This window comes from Nelumbo nucifera, chromosome 1 (assembly GCF_055504915.1).
Source record: "Nelumbo nucifera cultivar China Antique chromosome 1, China Antique-T2T, whole genome shotgun sequence".
Lineage (NCBI taxonomy): Eukaryota > Viridiplantae > Streptophyta > Magnoliopsida > Proteales > Nelumbonaceae > Nelumbo > Nelumbo nucifera.
Genome location: NC_142649.1, coordinates 83075588 through 83093990, shown reverse-complemented (window position 1 = coordinate 83093990; position 18403 = coordinate 83075588). Strand labels below are relative to the sequence as shown.

At 39.2% G+C, this 18403-nt stretch overlaps 1 protein-coding gene across 3 annotated transcripts in view; it reads right to left on the bottom strand.

The window, feature by feature from the left end:
* LOC104599414 (translation initiation factor 3 (IF-3) family protein) overlaps window positions 1-17311 on the bottom strand; it is a 60213-nt gene extending 42902 nt beyond the window's left edge. The window contains exons 1-3 of one of the 3 annotated variants that reach the window (XM_010261940.3): window positions 17165-17311; window positions 7921-8196; window positions 7723-7831 (exon numbers count right to left, since the gene is read on the bottom strand). In XM_010261940.3, coding sequence (XP_010260242.1) covers window positions 7723-7831; window positions 7921-8130 — 319 coding nt within the window. In that variant the 5' untranslated portion in view covers window positions 8131-8196; window positions 17165-17311. The remainder of the gene's footprint in view (window positions 1-7722; window positions 7832-7920; window positions 8197-17164) is intronic. The other 2 variants (XM_088886894.1, XM_010261941.3) reach the window with 2 other exon arrangements.
* Between the last annotated feature and the right edge of the window lie 1092 nt (window positions 17312-18403).

The window sequence follows — 18403 nt, the reverse complement described above, 5'->3', positions numbered from 1 at the left end:
ATTTTAAAACCTCTTATTTCTGAGGCATTTGTCCATAAACCCAATTTTGTATTTAACCCCTCTCCAATTTTATCAATTAATACTTTTTTTAATAAGTAATTTTATCAATAAACAGTCATCAGCAAATAACATACACCATTGAACTCCTCCTAAATATGTTTTATCGATTCATCCATGATTAGAATGGCCAAGTGTTAGGCCTTGCTGAAGTCCCATTGTAACTAGAACTAAACAGGTACTTGCATGGACTCAGACACAGGAGTCTGAATCAAACATGTACCCAAGAGTCTGACTCAGTGAACCCAAAAACTAGGAATCATGGACATATCTCAGATAAATAATATTTTTTTGATAAATAATAAATAATATTTTATTATATGTTAAATATAGTGATCTTAGGCCCCGTTTGGTTCACAGGAATAGGGGTCTGAAATCGGAATCGGAATGGGCTATTCCATTCCGATTCCAACTGTTTGGTTGAGCAGAATCGGAATCCCATTTGAGGGAATGGCCATTCCCTGCCCCTCCCTTGGGAATGAAATCCCATTCCTGTTGATTTTAATTTTCATTCTCATTCCTGTCTGAACCAAACAGACTATGGGAATAGACCATTCAGATTCCGATTCCAATTCCGACTGCGAACCAAACGGACCCTTAGTGTTATTTTTAAAATTCATAGAACCATATAAACATAACTTAAATGGCTAAATTACTTTTAAATGTGAAAAGTTAAACTCACAGCCTTTGCCAATTTAACATATGTGCACACTAGTTCTTCATTGTTTTCCTAATTTTGGTGTTAATTGAGAAGATCCAATAAACAATGGATCATAAGTTATGCCCTATTGGACAGTTTAAATGGTTTGACCACTATTACATGGAGGTGTTTAAAGTGAAGATTCGTAATTTTGGAGAGTCAGAATGGTGGGCATTTTGGCAAGTCCACCTGTTCACACTGTAGCTGGGCCTAACATGTGTCAGTTTGTGAGTCCCCTCCAGAAGTGGAGTGCCCATGGAACACTACCAACAAGTATTCTAACTTCTAACATTGGTTGTTGCATTCTCATACATCTCCTTAATTAGATCCAAATAACTATTTGGTGTTCCTTTCTTTTTCAAAACCTGTCATATTATCTTTTTAGCAACTCTATGCTTTCTCTAGATCAATAAATACCATATGAAAATCTCTCTTCTTCTAGCTGAACTTTTCTATTAGTTGTCTTTGATAAAGAGATAGTTTCTCTTGAACAAAACCAAACTAGTAAGTTGATAAACCTATTTCATGCATAGTTGTCATGGCAATGCCTAGGCGACATGGCGCCCTTGGAGAGTCGCCTTGCTCAAGCACCTAAAAATTTTTGTATGAGGAACTACATAATATTGAAACAGATATTATTACACTAAATTATTCATCTTATGGGTTTATAATATTTTTATAATTCTTATACTAGTTAATTTTTTTATTATTTTCTTCTTTCTCCAGGTTCAATCAAGGCACAAGTCGGTGATGGAGTCTTAACCCTTTAAGATTTCAAAGCCTGAACAGATAATAATTATCCAATCAGCACACAAGGGAAACCCAGGAATTATTATTGTTATTATATCAATAATAATCATTCATCTTCCTCTTCCTAGAATAAAACAAAGGCCTAGCCCCTACATTTTCTATTTTTCCTTTTCTTTCTTCTTTTTCTTCTCATAAATATGTTGATTTTCTATGTTTTATATGAGTTTTATACTCATGGTAATTGTTAGTAATAGATTATTATTGGTTACCATAAAACCTTGGGAACTATTGATTTAAACCCCATTTGAGAGTGCTTTTTGGCTTAAATGGGCTTCTGAAAAAGCACTTTTTTAAGTTTTTGGCTGCTCACCAGTAGAAATGTTCATGGACTAGGCTTGGGTTGAGCTTTTACCAAATTTTGATTGGGCCTGGTCCAAAGCCTGAGCTCAGTGTGAAATGTTCATGGGCAGAGCAGCCTTGGTTTGGACAATATGGGAAGAAAGGAATGATAGAATATTTCAAGAGAAGGAACGAAATAACCTGCAACTAAAAGATTGTGTATTGAATAGGGCAATACAATGGTTGAAGATTTTGGACCTATTCCATCAGTTCTCCTTTAATGACTTTTGGAGAAACTGGTTGGCAATAGCGAGGTGCTCTTCCATCAAGAACAAGGTAGTCCCAAGGTGGTGTCCTCCGGCTGAAGGCTCACTAAAACTGAATTTCAATGGCAGCAGCTTAGGCAATCCAAGGACCTCTGGAAGCGGGGAGGGTTCTGAGGAATGAACTGTGAAGATGTATCTTGATGTACATTATTAGAGTAGTCCTTGTTGTACAGTATCATAGCTCTTATTATTTTATTTGTTCTTTTTATCTTTCAGCCCTGTAAGGGCATTCTTGTAATTGTATATTCTTTTTTATCTCTTTAATATAAAAGAGGCTCTTCGGGATGGGGGTCGACCATTCTTGACACCTCTAGATCTGTTTTCTTCTAGATCTGAATTCAGTTCACATGGTACCAGAGCAGGTTGCTCTTTGATCTTCCTTCTCTCTGATCCATCTTACCTTTGTGATCTATTGAAAACCTACATCTTTGCCGAGTGGTCCTGGACTGTTTTGATCTATCCAGGAACTCCTCTTCTGTTTTCTGCGCACCCAGAGAGAGATTTTATTGGATCTCTCTCGTTTGACCTCCGTTTGCAGCAAGAATTGAAAGGAGTTGTCGTCCAACCCTTATCAACATATTCTGAAATTTTTACGAAGATCCGTGAAGTTTTGAGAGAGATCTGAACTCTTTTTCTTGGCTGCTGCGCCCAAACTTTCCTTTTCTGGACTGTGTGTTCAGCCTCTCTTCGTTTTGGATCTTGAACAATCTCCGATGAAAGTAAGGGGTTTCTATCTCAGTTTTTTTACTCTCTTGGATTGATTACAACATATTTCTCTTGTCTTTGGATCAAGTTTTGCTTCAGATTAATTTCTTTAAACTTCAGTGGAACCCTATTCGTGCTATTTTTTTGCTGAAATGGCTTCAGACAGAAGTGATATCATCCCTGTAAAGATGAATGGACAGAACTATGGGATGTGGAAGTTTCACTTCAACTTTTATGTTGAGAGAAAAGGTTTAGAAGGATATCTGAATGGAACGGTCACCAAACCAGTTGAGACCGAGGCCAAAGCTTTACAACAATGGAAGTCGGACATGAAGGGATGAAAGATCCATCATATGGATGGCCGAACCCTACAGGAAGGTTGAGCGAAATTTCAAAAATTTCTCTCTCTCCCGTCTGGGAATCGCACTCCCTATTGATACTTTTGATGTTTCTTGCACTACATGTTGTTTGAGTAAAAGTCATGTTTTACCATTTCTTCATAAATCTGAACATGCCACTAAACCTTTTGCGATAATACATAGTGATGTTTGGTTTGCTTCTATTACTTCACGATTGGGGTACAGACATTTCGTATTATTTATAGATGATTGTACCAGATATACTTGGATTTATTTTTTGCGACACAAATCAGAAGTCTTTGGTGCATTTAAATTGTTTCATACTATGGTGCAAAATCGATTCAAGTGCAGTGTGACTATCCTCCGCTTAGGGGGAGAATATAGAGATGGAGACTTCTTGGCATATTTGAGAAGTCATGGAATTCAATCTCAGCGCAGCTGCCCAGAAACTCCACAACAGAATGGTGTAGCTGAATAGAAGAATGGACACATTCTCAATGTTGTGCGGACCTTACTACAGGAGTCTCATACTCCAACTTCGTTTTGGGTAGAAGCAGCCAGTACATCCGTGTATTTGATCAATTTTCTTCCATCCTCTATTCTAGGCAACACCTCTCCCTTCCAAAAACTTTTTGATTATCCCCCAGATTTCTCTAGCCTTCATTTTTTGGATATCTTTGTTTTGTTCATCTTCCTGTTCGTGAATGATCTAAATTAACTGCTCAGTCTGCTATGTGTGCCTTTGTGGGATATAGTCCTGACCACAAAGGATTTTTGTGTTATGATCCTGCTATTTGTTGTATTCGGATTTCTCAGAATGTTGTGTTTCTTGAACATATCTCCTTCTTTGCTGGGGTTGCTAGATTGTTTGCTCCTTCCATCTTTGTTTTGCAAGACTTTGATTCAAATGACACTACTACTTCCTCAACCGAGAGAGATCTTCTTGTCTTCACCCGCAAGCGGCTACGTGTCCTGGCTCCTGTGCCTACAACCCCCCTTCCACCCGGTCTAGAGCATTCATCTTAGATATCTTCTGTAAGTGATACCTTGACCCAAGATCCTCCTATTTCAGATAGTAGTTCAGTTATTCCACTTCGTCGTTCTACCCGTATCTCTCGACCTCCTAACCGGTATGGTTTTCCTTCAAACCATAGTTCCTTTTCTATTGTACTTTCTTCCACAGATATCCCTAGATCTTATCAGCAAACCATTAGAAGTTCTCAGTGGAAAGAAGCTATGGATGCTGAAATTCAAGCCCTCCATGAGAATGACACTTAGGATCTTGTGCCAGCTCCTCCAGATGCTTCTATTGTTGGAAGTCGTTGGGTCTATACGATCAAACTAAAATCAGATGGCTCTCTTGATCGATATAAGGCCCGACTAGTTGCCCAAGGATACAGTTAGGAATATGGGATTGATTATGAAGAAACATTTGTCCCAGTCGCTAAGATCACCACAGTTCGGACTCTTATGGCCATTTCTACTGCTCATTCCTAGACTATTTACCAATTAGATGTGAAGAATGTGTTTCTTCATGGCGAATTAAAGGAGACAGTCTACATGAGACCTCCGCCTGGATATTGCAGTGATCCTTCATGTGCCTGTCGACTGAAGAAGTCCTTATATGGCCTGAAGCAAGCACCCAGGGCTTGGTTTGAGCGCTTTTGGGATGTTGTTGTTGCTGCTAGGTATAATCAGAGTTCCTCTGACTACTCCCTCTTTGTTAAAAGAAGACCCCATGGTATCACTATCCTTCTATTATATGTTGATGACATGCTCCTAACCGAGGATGACCATGACAGCATTCGTGAGTTGAAGTCCTTACTTCATAACTCATTTCACATGAAGGACCTGGGTCCTCTCACTTACTTCTTGGGTTTGGAGGTTGATCGTAGCAATCGAGGGTATTTTATTTGTCAACAAAAATACGCCTCTGATCTCGTCAAACTTGATGGAGTCACTGATGAGAGACATGTTGATACCCCCCTGGAGCTAAATGTCAAGCTATCTAAATCCGAAGGCCTCATCCTTCCTGATGCCACCCTATACCGTCAGCTTGTTGGCTCTTTGATTTATCTTACTATGACCAGGCCTGATACTTCACATGTTGTTCAGGTTGTTAGTCAATTTGTCTCTGCCCCGAGACAACCTCATATGACTACAGTTCGCCGCATCATCCGTTATGTTCGAGACACTACCTCTCAGGGACTGTTTTTCTCTTTCTCATCACCCATACAGTTGAGGGTTTATGCTGATGCCGATTGGGCTGGTTGCCCTAACACTCGTCGATCCACTATTGGGTGGTGCGTCTTCATGGGTGACTCTCTCATCTCCTGATCTCCTGGAAGTGCAAGAAACAGCAAACTGTCTCTAAGTCTTCCACAGAAGTCCAGTATAGAGCCATGTCTTCTGCATGTAGCGAGATTGTTTGGCTACAGTCACTTTTCATTGATCTTGGGATTTCTCTTCCCACTCCTATCCCTCTATATGCTGACAACACCAGTGCTATCAAGACCGCATCTAATCTAGTCTTTCATGAGAGGACTAAACATATCGAGGTGGATTGTCACCTTGTTGCAGGCTCTATATCTCTTCCTCGTGTTGCCTCTCACATGCAAATTGCCGACATCTTCACCAAGGCCATGACTAAGAGTCGACATCTCATTCTTATGGACAAACTGATGCTGATGTCTACGCATCAGTTTGAGGGGGAGTGTGAAAATATATCTTGATGTACATTATTAGAGTAGTCCTTGATGTACATTATTAGAGTAGTCCTTGTTGTACAATATCATAGTTCTTATTATTTTATTTGTTCTTTTTATCTTTCATCCCTATAAGGGCATTCTTGTAACTGTACATTCTTTTTTATCTCTTTAATATAAAAGAGGCTCTTTGGGGTGGGGGTCGACCACTCTTGACACCCCTAGATCTGTTTTCTTCTAGATCTGAATTCAGTTCACATGAACTTGGAGAGGTTGTTCTGTTGTACTCAGGTCCAGGTCCTTTAGAACTTGGTGATGCTGTTAGGGCAGAAATGCTAGCTGCGGTACAAGGGGTTCAGTTTTTAAGAATGAAGTTAAGAAAATCAAATGGTTAACAAGGAACATGTCAGTCTCTATTCAGTGGGTGGGGAGATCAGCAAACGCTTTGGCCAACGTGTTAGCCAAGCAAGGGGCAAATAGGGAAGAATTGTTTTGGACTCAGTTGTGATTCCAGTAATTGTTTCCTAACTTCTTTGTATTTGTCAGGAGGGGCTGCAGCTCGCACCTCTCTAAGGGATCTTGCATGAGATTGTAATCCTGAATCAGTTTCTGTTTACTCATCAAAAAAAAATGTTCATGGGCAGAGCCTGAAGCCTGACCCATGAGCAGATCTATTGTTACGATCCATTTGTCCCACGTTGGTAGTATGGGATGCTAATGTGAGATATCCCACATCATAGTATGGGATACTGTTGTGTGGTATATATGTGCTAGGTTTCCCTCCCTCTAACAGCTAGCTTTTAGGGGTGATTTCTCCCAAGGCACGTATGAAATGGTATCAGAGCTTCTCCCAGTTGCAATCGTGTAGCACAGGTGGTGACATCGGTATTGCAATGTTCGACCAGGACTAGGTGGACTAGTGCAAAGCCAGCCTGCGTGGGCATTGGGATTGCAGAGCGTGGTAGAATGTTACGATCCATTTTTCCCACGTTGGTAGTATGGGATGCTAATGTGAGATATCATACATCGGTAGTATGGGATACTGTTGTGTGGTATATATGTGTTTGGGTTCCCTCCCTCTAACAGCTAGCTTTTAGGGGTGAGTTCTCCTAAGGCACGTATCATCTACACACCAGCTTTTTTGTTCAAAATAGCTTCTTACATAAGTGAAAAGCTAAATGGAGGTTTTCTGCTTTTTCAGATGGGCTTTTTTTATGCAATGAGCTTTTTAACCAAACAATTTTTTTACTAGCTTTTGGCTTCTCCAAAGTGAAAAGCACAAAAAGCCCATTGGAGAAGCACTCCCAACCATTGCCTTATTTTTTATCATAAAACTCATTGCCTAGGCAAGCACTTAGGTGACAAGACACTCCCTTTGTCGCCCAAGTTCACCTTGGTCCCTTGAAGACTATCATGTCATAGTCTTTGTTTAATTACCCTTTCCCAAAGTTTCATTGTGCTGCTCATGAGTTAAATCACAATACTTACTATTCTTTTTGATAACTCAATGATAATTACAATAACTTCATATATCACCTATTTTTTAAATGTAGGCACCATGGTGTTTTTTCTCCATTGATCCATTCATTTGACATTTTCATTATTTTCGTTATAGACTCATAGTTTAGTGAGAAAATATCAGCCACTAATAAATTATAGTACTTAAAATTTAAACAATGGTTATTGATCAAAAAAATAAAATTTAAACAATGGTCCCCATTTGAAGTCAAAGAACAACTCAACAAACCATAGGGAAGATTTAAGCCTTAGATAAGCAATACCTTCATCCATGACAAGCCTAACGAATTCGGCATCAATTTTCTCATTGACCCGAGGACCGTCAGGTTCCTTCTCTTCCTTCTTCAGTTGTTGTCCCTTCTTTGATTTAGACTAGAATCAAGAAGATCAGCATAATGTACAAACCCACCAGATGTAGGTGCTCAGGGAGAAGAAAACTCAAAGTAGAACAAAATATGTACCTTGGCACGAGAAGAAAAGAAGCAAACATTGTTGTACAGCTGGGATGGTCTATCCCAAATAAAAAAATCCTGCTTGTCCAACACACTATTCGTGATCTCCCTGGTAAAGCCATGGGCCAAACTAACAGCACGGTTCTGAAAGTACCATTTCTTGCATTGATAGGATAATGAGACAAGCTTCAACTGCCTGATTCGACAACAAAATGCCATATCTCTATAGAATTACAGAAGCATATCTATTCTCTACCCTTCCAATTTCCAACTTTCAGATGAAACCTACAATAAAGAAATCAAATCCACTGTTAACCACTCTTATCTGATACCTATCAAAAAGAAAACACTCTTATCTGATCCATAAGTTCCATTCTAGATCCACTAACCCCTAAAAGAACTAATATAAATCAATAAAATTAATAATCTATAAAATTAACTTGTGTTGGTGTCAGCCTAAAAGCCTCTCTGAGGTGGTGAAATCCTGGAAGATGGGTTGGAGCACAATACATTCAGCAATATGCTGGGTTCTGTGGAAGGAGAGGAACGGGAGAATATGTGAAGGGAGGAACAGGGACTTGGATGAGTTGTGCCATCAGGCAAGGGCTTCTCTGCATTCATGGATGGCAGTCAAAGAGCAGTTCAACAAGATCCCACACGATCAGTTTTTTAACTATTCCACATTATTTGGATAATTCAACACTTAACAAATTTTGGGCTGGCTAGTTTTTTGTTTGGGTATGTTAGAGTTGGTTGAGTAGAGGTAACTTAGTCTTTTCATTATACTTTAAGTAGTGACTTGGCAATTCTGTTTTGTTTTAAATTATTTGTCCCATACTTAAGTAGGGGCATATTTGACTTTGTACCCTTAGTAAATATAATAAAAGGTTATGGTCGACTGGGAGTGGGTTTACTCTCCAGTTCAACAGATTTCTCCTCTTCTCTTCTTATCTACTTCTTCTTCTTCTCCCTCTCTCTCTCTCTCTCTCTCTCTGAAGAACTTATCTGAACCATAAAAACATGGTATCAGAACTACAAATAAGATAAAGGAAGTCTACGATCTCAAGCTCCTGGACCAGCAATCTCTCCTCCTCTTCTTTTCTCCTTTTTCTGGGCTGTGATCTAGGTTACACCAAGTAGAAGGCTGCGGCAACCCTTTTTGGTAATTCCAGGACTGCCACAATCTCCATTACAGATGTTAGGAAGGTGCGGCAGCCCTAGGTTGGTGGTTCTAAGACTGCTGTCACCTTGAGTGACAGCCTTAGTGGTCATGTGGCGGTGTTTGTGGGGACTCAGACCCTCTACTGAGCAGTTTCAAGAAGGGTTTTGTTGACTAACAGTTATGGTGGTTGGTTAACAGTAGTGGTGTGAGAAATACTAGTTTTTTTTTTTTTTGAAGGAGATGGCTGAATGTGTCTGAATGGTGGTATATGTTAGTTTTTTTTTTTAAATGATGGCTGGTTAAGAGAGTACAGTAAGGTGATGTCTAGACTGCAGCAGTGTTGACTTAACAGCAGTATTTTTTTTTTTTGGTTGGTTGATAATTCAGAATTAGGAAGGGTAATTGATAGTTCCCTGTATTGAGAACACAATGGCAGCAACCGGAGATGATGGTAGTGATCAGAAATCTAGTGAGATGATCCCCTCGGACTATTTAAGTGTGCAGATGACATCAATTAAACTTAATGGTGAAAATTATGTGCCATGGGCCAAGTCAGTGGAGGTTTTTCTCAAGGCCAAGAGGAAGGTGAAACATGTGAAGGAGGATAAACCATTAGTTGAATCTCCAGGGTTTGATGATTGGGAACAAAAGAATGCCCAAATTATAACATGGTTATGGAATAGTATGGAACCCAAGATTAGTGTAAACTTTATGTTCTTAGATACAGCAACGGAAATATGCTTTATTCTAGATAAGACAATACTACGAGAGTATATTAGCTCTATCAGGAATATTTTAATTTGCAGCAAGGACATCAAACCCTTGAAGAGTATTATGCCAGTATGAGGAACCTCAAGAATGAACTCAATGTCTATCATCCCCTAACTTCAGATGTCAAAATTCAGCAACAACAAAATGAGCAACTTGATGTAACCAGGTTCTTAGTGTGGTTGAAATCATAATATGAACCAGTTAGAGCACAAATGTTGGGAGGTTCTGCTCTTCCTACACTTGAGGAAGTATTTGCTCGACTCCATAGGATTTCCCTAGAACCCACAGAGAGTACCACAACTTCTGACAAATTAGTGTTTGTTGTAGCGAGAGGAGGTGGACGTAGAAATAGAGGGGGAGGACATGCATTTCGAGAAGGTTGTGGCAGTGCCATGTTTGGTCGTGGTAGTGGAAGTGGTGGAGGTCGTGACTCGGGGGGAGGCCGTGGTAGAAGAAGAGGGAACACTACTAGAAAGTGTATACATTATGGCAAGGAAGGACATATAATTAATTTTTGTTATGATCTACATGACCCACCTTCCACATGGGCTAACCATGCAATTGTTGGTGGTGGTGATGTGAGTGATGATAATCAGCAGACAGATCAAACGCATTCCATATCTACATCTGCTTCCGGGAGGGAGATGATGAGTGTACCACGAGATGATATGAGAGGTTCCTTCAGGCCGCTTCACAACAGAACACTATTACCTTTGCACATTCAAGTATGGCTTGTCTAGCATCCAAACCTTCTTACTGGATTATTGATTCTGAAGCTTCTAATCACATGAACAGGACTTTAGGTGTTTTTTCCCTCTCTAAAACTTCCACATTACAAACTATTACCCTAGCCAATGGTTCTTCTTCTCCCATTTGTGGTGTTGGTAACGTTGATACTGCATCTCTTTCTTTATCCTCTATTCTATATGTGCCCAAATTTCCATTCAACCTTATGTTTATTAGTAAATTAACTAAGGCCCTTAATTATTCTATAACTTTTTACCCTTCATCTTGTGTTTTTCAGAATCTCAAGATGGGGAAGAAGATTGGTGGAGGGCATGAAACCAATGGATTGTATTATCTTGACAGTGGTGGATCTTTAGTTGCACTTCAGACTTCCTTGACTCCTCTCCAATGGCACTATCAGCTGAGACATCCACCTCTCAAGGCTCTCAAACTACTAGCTCCTACTTTGAGTCATCTGTCTTCTTTGCAGTGTGAATTGTGTCAATATGGGAAATACCATCGGGTTTCCTTTAATCCTAGGGTTGATAGTCGTATGATGTCTCCTTTTGCTTTAGTCCATTTAGATGTTTGGGATCCGATTAGAATTGAGTCCTATAATGGTTACAAGTATTTTGTCATTTTTATTGATGATTGTTTAAGGATGACATGGATTTATTTAATGAAAGAAAGGAGTTAATCGTTTTCTATTTTTCAAAAATTTCATGCTGAAATACGTACACAATTTGGTATTCCACTAAAAGTTCTTCGTTCAGATAATGGCTAATAATACTTTCTTACTTCCTTTCAACAATATTTGGAACAACATGGAATCATTCATTAGACTTGGTGTCCATCCACTCCTCAATAGGGTGGTTGAACGAAAGAACCATCATCTTCTTGAGACTACTCGGTTAATCCTTCATCACATGAACGTTCCTAAAAGTTTTTGGAGTGACGTAGTGCTTACGACTTGTTTTCTCATTAGTCAGATGCCATCATTCATCCTTCATGGTCGGTCTCCCTTTTCTATTTTGTTCCCCACTTTGTCTCCATTTCCATTAACTCCTTGGATCTTTGGGTGTATGTATTTTGTTCATAATCTAGGCCCTAGTTTAGACAAGTGTATCTATCTTGGCTATTCTCAGACCCAAAAAGGGTATTATAAGTGTTATAATCCTATCACTCGGAAGCCATTTGTCTGCCCTGATGTCACTTTTTTTAGTCCATGTTGTTCTTCTTGAGTCCTGATGTATCGTCCTCTTCACCATTAATCCCTCTTCCTCTTCCAGTTGGTGATCCCATTCCGGTTGTTCCTGTTATGACTGAGCCTTCACCTCCTCCAGTGCAAATTCCTACTAAACGACCACCAATCCAACATGTGTATACTCATCGACAGACACTGATACCTCCTTCGGCTTCTACCTCGTCTGCGAATCATGTAGTTGCTCCTATCCCAGAGTTGTTTACTTCTTCTGACCTTCATCTTCCTATTGCATAGTGGAAAGGTAAACGTAGCTGTACCTTACATCCCATATCCAATTATGTCTCCACCTCTCACCTTTCCACTTCACATCGCCAGTTTCTTTCCTTGTGGTCCTCTATATCTATACCCAAAGATGTATAGGAGGCTCTTACTTCAACAAGGTGGCATAAAGCAATGGAGGAGGAACTCTCAGCTCTTCAACACAATTACACGTGGGAGCTCACCACTCTTCCTCCAAGTAAGCATGTTGTAGGTTGTAAATGAGTGTATATTGTTAAATGTTTACCAAATGGTAGTGTGGAACGGTTGAAAGTCTGACTAGTTGCTAAGGGTTACTCTCAGTTGTATGGGGTGGATTATATGGAAACCTTCTCCCCTGTGGTTAAGATTGGTTCAGTTCGTGTCTTGATTTCCTTGGCAATTATGTATGATAGGCCTTTGTTTCAGCTTGACATTAAAAATGCCTTCCTCCATGGTGATCTTTTGGAGGAGATCTACATGGAGCAACCACCAGGGTTTGTTGCTCAGGGGAAGGATGGTAAGGTGTATAGGCTCAAGAAGGCAATTTAGGGCTAAAACAGTATCCTCGTGCTTGGTTTGTGAAGTTCAGTGAAGTAGTGAAAGATTTCGAAATGAAACAATGTCAGGTCGACCACTCAGTGTTCAGCTACGATTTTGAAACCGGAAAGATTTTATTAGGGGTTTATGTGGATGGTAATAGTCATAATTGGTAGTGACAAATTAGGGATTGACAAGCCAAAGGCCTTTCTACAAAACCATTTCCAAACACAAGATCTTGGAAAGTTGAAGTATTTCTTAGGTATAGAAGTTGCTAGGTTGAAATAAGGTATAAATTTGTGCCAAAGAAAATATGTTCTTGATTTGTTAGAAGAAACAGGATTGCTAGGTGTTAGACGGTGTATGCCCTTAGCTCCAATTAGCATGATGTACATTATGACATTTATTGTAAATGAATAAAGTACATATTTGATTCATGTTATTGTGGTATATTTCTGTATAATACCCATAAACTGGACACATATGAGACTTGTGTTAGTTTAGAATCTTCACAGTCGTTGGATAGATCTAGGAAGATTTATCCTGCCAAGGATGACACTGATGTACCGCCAAGTTGGTTGGGGTGGCTTGTCTCAGCTGCCAGGGTGAGACCTGAGGTACATGTAGTGTGGGTTTTCTTGAAAACCTGAACCGGACCAAAACTCCAGAATTGCCTTGGACCTTGGAGATAGATGGGCAAAACTGGAATGTTACACCTGACCCCTAGACTCGATTATGATACTGCACTAGGTGTCGGATCGGGCTGTCTTTGATGTGCCAATCAGTGAGACCTTAGAGGGGGTCAAAACCTGGGTATGTTACAGTCCCTGAATTCATCTGAGTGGGTGATCATAATGACAGGATCAACCCTTTGTCGAACAAAGTGAATGATCGAGAAAATGCACTCTCTTTGATGGAAACCTAAACTGCCGACAGTGGATTTCAAATGTGTTTGAAATTTGGTTTTGCAAAATATATTTATATAGAGATATACTTATATACATTATGGTTTCAAAATGTTCGCAAAAGATTTTAATTCTCGGGATCCATGTGAGCATAGAGTGCAGCACTGTACCTTGCAGTCAAGGGAGAAGTCATCTCTTATCGGGCAATGTTTGATCATTAAGGGCTGAGAGGTTAAGTGTATGACCATTGAGGGTTATACCTGATGGGCTAATCTTGCATCTGCCCACAATCCTCGGGCCTTCATAAGATGGCTGAACCCAATGACCATTTAGTGTAAATGTTGGGCCCGTTAAGAGCCCATGGTGATGGACTCAGGGGTTCACTGTATTCAGCAGTGAATTCGGCCAGGCCTTGTAACAGAGGCTAGGTTGAACCCATGTGGTTGATGTGTAGATCAATGTTAGGGTCCCACGCCATACAAAGAGAGCCAAGCTAGCCAGCATTAAAAGGAAGTGAGCTTGAAAGCTTAATGAGCCTAAAAGCCCATTTCGAACTGGATTAATTGGATTAATTAAATAGGGGCAGATCTGGGTTTGGATCAGTAGATAAGGATAAGAGGATAACTCTTATCCACTTAAAGAGTCCAGATACAAATAAAGATTTGGATCAAGGAACTCCTAATTTGATTAGGAATAAGTTGATCTTGAACTACAGATAAGATAAGGGGTTATCCTTATCACTTAAAGAGTCTAAATCCAAATAAAGATTTGGATCAGGAGACTCCTAATCAAATTAGGAGGTTGTCTCTTTAAGGCTATAAATAGAGAATAGGGAGGACCTGAAAAAGACACGCAGACATTACAGAAGACAACTCAGTTAGACTGATCTTGCCTTCAGTTCTTTTTCTTCCTGCTCTTGCCGCCCTACTCTGTTCAATATCCAATTCTTGGATCTGATCAAGATTTGATCTTGATATTGTTTCTTGCTAGAAGAAACAATTTTTGAAGTTGTGCTCACTACCCCATTCAATTCTTGCTGAAGAATCACAAGTTCTTGGTAAAGAACTACCTGTTGATCCTGCCTCATCCTAAGCTGTGTCATCTTCAGTGGAGGGAGGATTTGGTACACTCTTTGGGCGTGAACACCTACGTTGAGAGGAGTTTTTTTCGTGGATTCCGTATCAGGTATATCCCTCCCTAATCTTGGTTTCAGATTTGGTCCGGTTTGGTTACAAGAACGAACCTTGAAAATGTAATTTTCTAAACTGGAAATAGGATTCCCGGATAGGGGTAAAGAAATTTTTGAAATTTCGCCCAACCTTCCCGCAGGGTTCGGCCATACATATGATGGATCTCTCATCCCTTCATTAGGTGCTAAACCAGTTAAAACACCTATGGAACCAAATGCTAAGTTGAATAGTGATGCAGGTGAAATGTTTGTTGATCCTGGAAGATATAGACGTTTAGTGGGGAAGCTGAACTACCTAACCATTAGCAAACCATATATCTCATTTATCGTTAGTGTGGTGAGCCAATTTATGTAAAACCCTCAAGTATCTCATTAGGATGCAGTTCTTAGAATTGTACAGTACTTGAAGAGAGCTCCGGGCCGCGGGTTGTTGTACAAGCCAGGAGGAAATCTTGAGATAGTTGGGTATACAGATGCAGATTGGGCAGGCTCGATGTCTGACAAGAAATCCACTACAAGTTATTAAACATTTCTTGGAGGAAATCTAGTGATGTGGAAGAGTAAGAAGCAAACTATTGTGGTGTAAAGCTGAATACAGGGCCATAGCACATACCACATGTGAATTAGTAATTTAGTATGGATGAAAAATCTTCTGCAAGAAGTTGGATTCTCAATGAACAAACCTACAAAATTGTACTATGACAACCAAGCCGCAATCCACATCTCATCTAATCCGGTTTTTCATTAGAGGACAAAACACATTAATTGCCATTTTGTAAGGGAGAAAGTCCTTACCGGAGAGATAAGCACAGAGCATGTAAATTCAGGTGATCAATGGGCAAACTTGTTTACAAAAGGTTTGACTTTAGGGAGAGTGAACTATATATGTAACAAGCTAGGATTATATGACATATATTCTCCAGCTTGAGGGGGAGTGTTAGAGTGGGTTGAGTAAGGGTAACTTAATCTTTTCATTATACTTTAAGTAGTGACTTAGCAATTCTGTTTTGTTTTAAATGATTTATCCCATACTTAAATAGGGGCATATTTGACTTTGTACCCTTAGTTAATATAATAAAAGGTTATGGTCGATTGGGAGTGGGTTTACTCTCCAGTTCGACAGAATTCTCCTTTCTCCTCTCCTCCTCCTCCTCTTCTTCTTCTTCTTCTTCTTCTCTCTCTCTCTCTCTCTCTGAACTATCAAAACAGGGTATTTTTTTAGTATAAACTCAGATCTGATGTATAGTTTCTGGCTGTGTACATACTTTGCATATATGCAATACAGTTGTAATCTGAGTTTAATCGAATTAACACAACATCATCTTACATTCTCTAAAAAAAAATAGTAATCTATTCCTTGAAAAAGTAAAGGGAGTAGTCCATAGCTGTGTACATGCTTTGCATATATGCAATACAGTTGTAATCTGAGTTTAATCGCATTAACACAACATCATCTTACGTTCTCTCAAAAAAATAGTAATTTATTCCTTGAAAAAGTAAAGGGAGTTCATAATTCACACCTCTATGGCAATGTTGATAGCAATAGCAGATTTACATCCACCAGAACCCGCACCAATTAAACATCAAATAAATGCATATTAAATAACAAAATTGGAAGATTAAAGAAAGAAAAACAATAAAAAACAGGTCTATTGGCGTATTAGACATGGACCACCTGGTTTTCATTCCTTGGCATTGAAATATAAGTTCGTCCAAGTAATTTGTTGATTAAACCTAAGCTAAGTTTCAAAGCAGCAAGATGAGGGCCCCGTGGCCTGATTCTAGTTTGTTTAGGGCCATTTCAGACCGAGAGAGAGAGAGAGAGAGAGAGAGAGAGAGAGAGAGAGAGAGAGAACAAATGTACAAGAAATAACACTCCAATACCCCAATAATCAAATAAAAGGATAATCCTTCTAACTCTTCTATTCTTCTATTCTATCTCCATAGTCATTTATTGCCATCTTTACTACAGCACGCTAGACTATATTCTTCACTCTTATCTAGATTTCAGGAGGCCACAGTTGGTTCCATATTAATAGGATTGTTATTCAAAGGTGAATAGAGGCAATGCAATTGAGGAGACCAGAGAAGGCCTCATAGAGCTCCGATATCAACATACGGGGTTCACTATATTCGACTCAAAAGGAATAGCTGGCAGAAAGGGAGGTCGAGGATCCAACATAGCCGCCATTTTTGTATCTTTTATTCCTGTAAAACGAAGCTTTCCTTGAAAGTTGAAACCTTAATTTTGTTACAGATTTGAGCAAGCACACGATTTCAGATTGTTGAAGGAGAACAGTAGGTGAACTCTCGGGTAATTAATAAGGAAATAATTTCCTCATACACCTTTAAATTCTTGATATATATAGCAACCTCACCAAACCGATCAGTACCACTGTTCTAATACCTATCTCCTATTTAAAAAGAAGAAGAACCAAACAAAAAGAAGGAAAACATACCGATCAATGCTGGTCGCTAGAGCGAAGAGCGAGCTGCCACAACACTAGAAGCTCCCTGTCTTCTTCTGGTGGAAACTGGAGAGAGTTGCAGAGTAGCGTTAGAAGCCTAAATGACAACGGACAACCCTACCATACATTGATACTCTCAATCCCTCTTTTATTAAAACACTGAAACCAAATAACCGAATCGGATCTTGCAGCGAAAAAAATAACCGAATCGGAACAAAAAACCGTACCATTTAATAATCAAACCAGGAGAGGGGCCTGCGTTGCAGGGCCTTCCAAAATTAAATTGTTGTATAGAAAAAAAAATGAATTTACAAATGATAAATTTTTTAATTAAAAGTTTTTAGGAAAAAAGGTTTGCTTAAAATATGAGAAATCTATGGATAATAATATATTTAATTTAATAAAATAAAATAATAAATAAATAAATAAATTTTTCAGTTTTGAAGTTAATTTAATATAAATAAATCACTTTTGTTCTTAAATAAAGAATACAGATCTTTTTCCTCAATTTCTTGGTCGGGCCTCGAGCTTTATATGGGGCCAGGGTTGGGCTCAAGATCTAGGCCCGATGGTCTTGTCATGCTCATGCTTGGGCCTAAATATGTTTCATTGATATAAAGGTAAAGCCTAGTGTAGCCTATGAATAGGTTTAATCTAGGGGTGAAGACAGGGGGACCCCAAAGAGCCATGGCCCCCCTATGACCCAGCAAATCCCCACTTTTCATGTATATTTTCCCCCTCCCCCACTCCCCACCCCAATGGTTGCCCCTCCCAATGGCCATCCATATTTATTCCCCCCAATCTCCTTTATTTTGTTGATTTATAAATAATTTATTTAGGTAATAATAAAAAAAATACATAAATGAATAATAAAAGTTGAGATAAAGAATAGGAGGAGAGAGAGAAAAATCATTCATTTAATTTTATTAAATAAATAAATGCTTAGATAATAATAATAAATAAATAAAATTTTAGATAAAAAATAAGAGGAGAGAGAGAGAGAGAGAATTAGGCGAGAGTAGGGGTGCAACTTGGGCGGGCCTAACTCGAGCCTGAACCAACCCAACCCAAAATTTTACATGGGTTGGGCTTGGATTTTCAATCCTCGGGCTGGGCTTAGGCCCAAAAAGTTGGGCATTTTTATTTTTCAGGCCTAGCCCAGCCTGAGCCCAGCCCAACTATGCACATTAATACATATATGCATGTATACACATTTGCATTAATCTACAT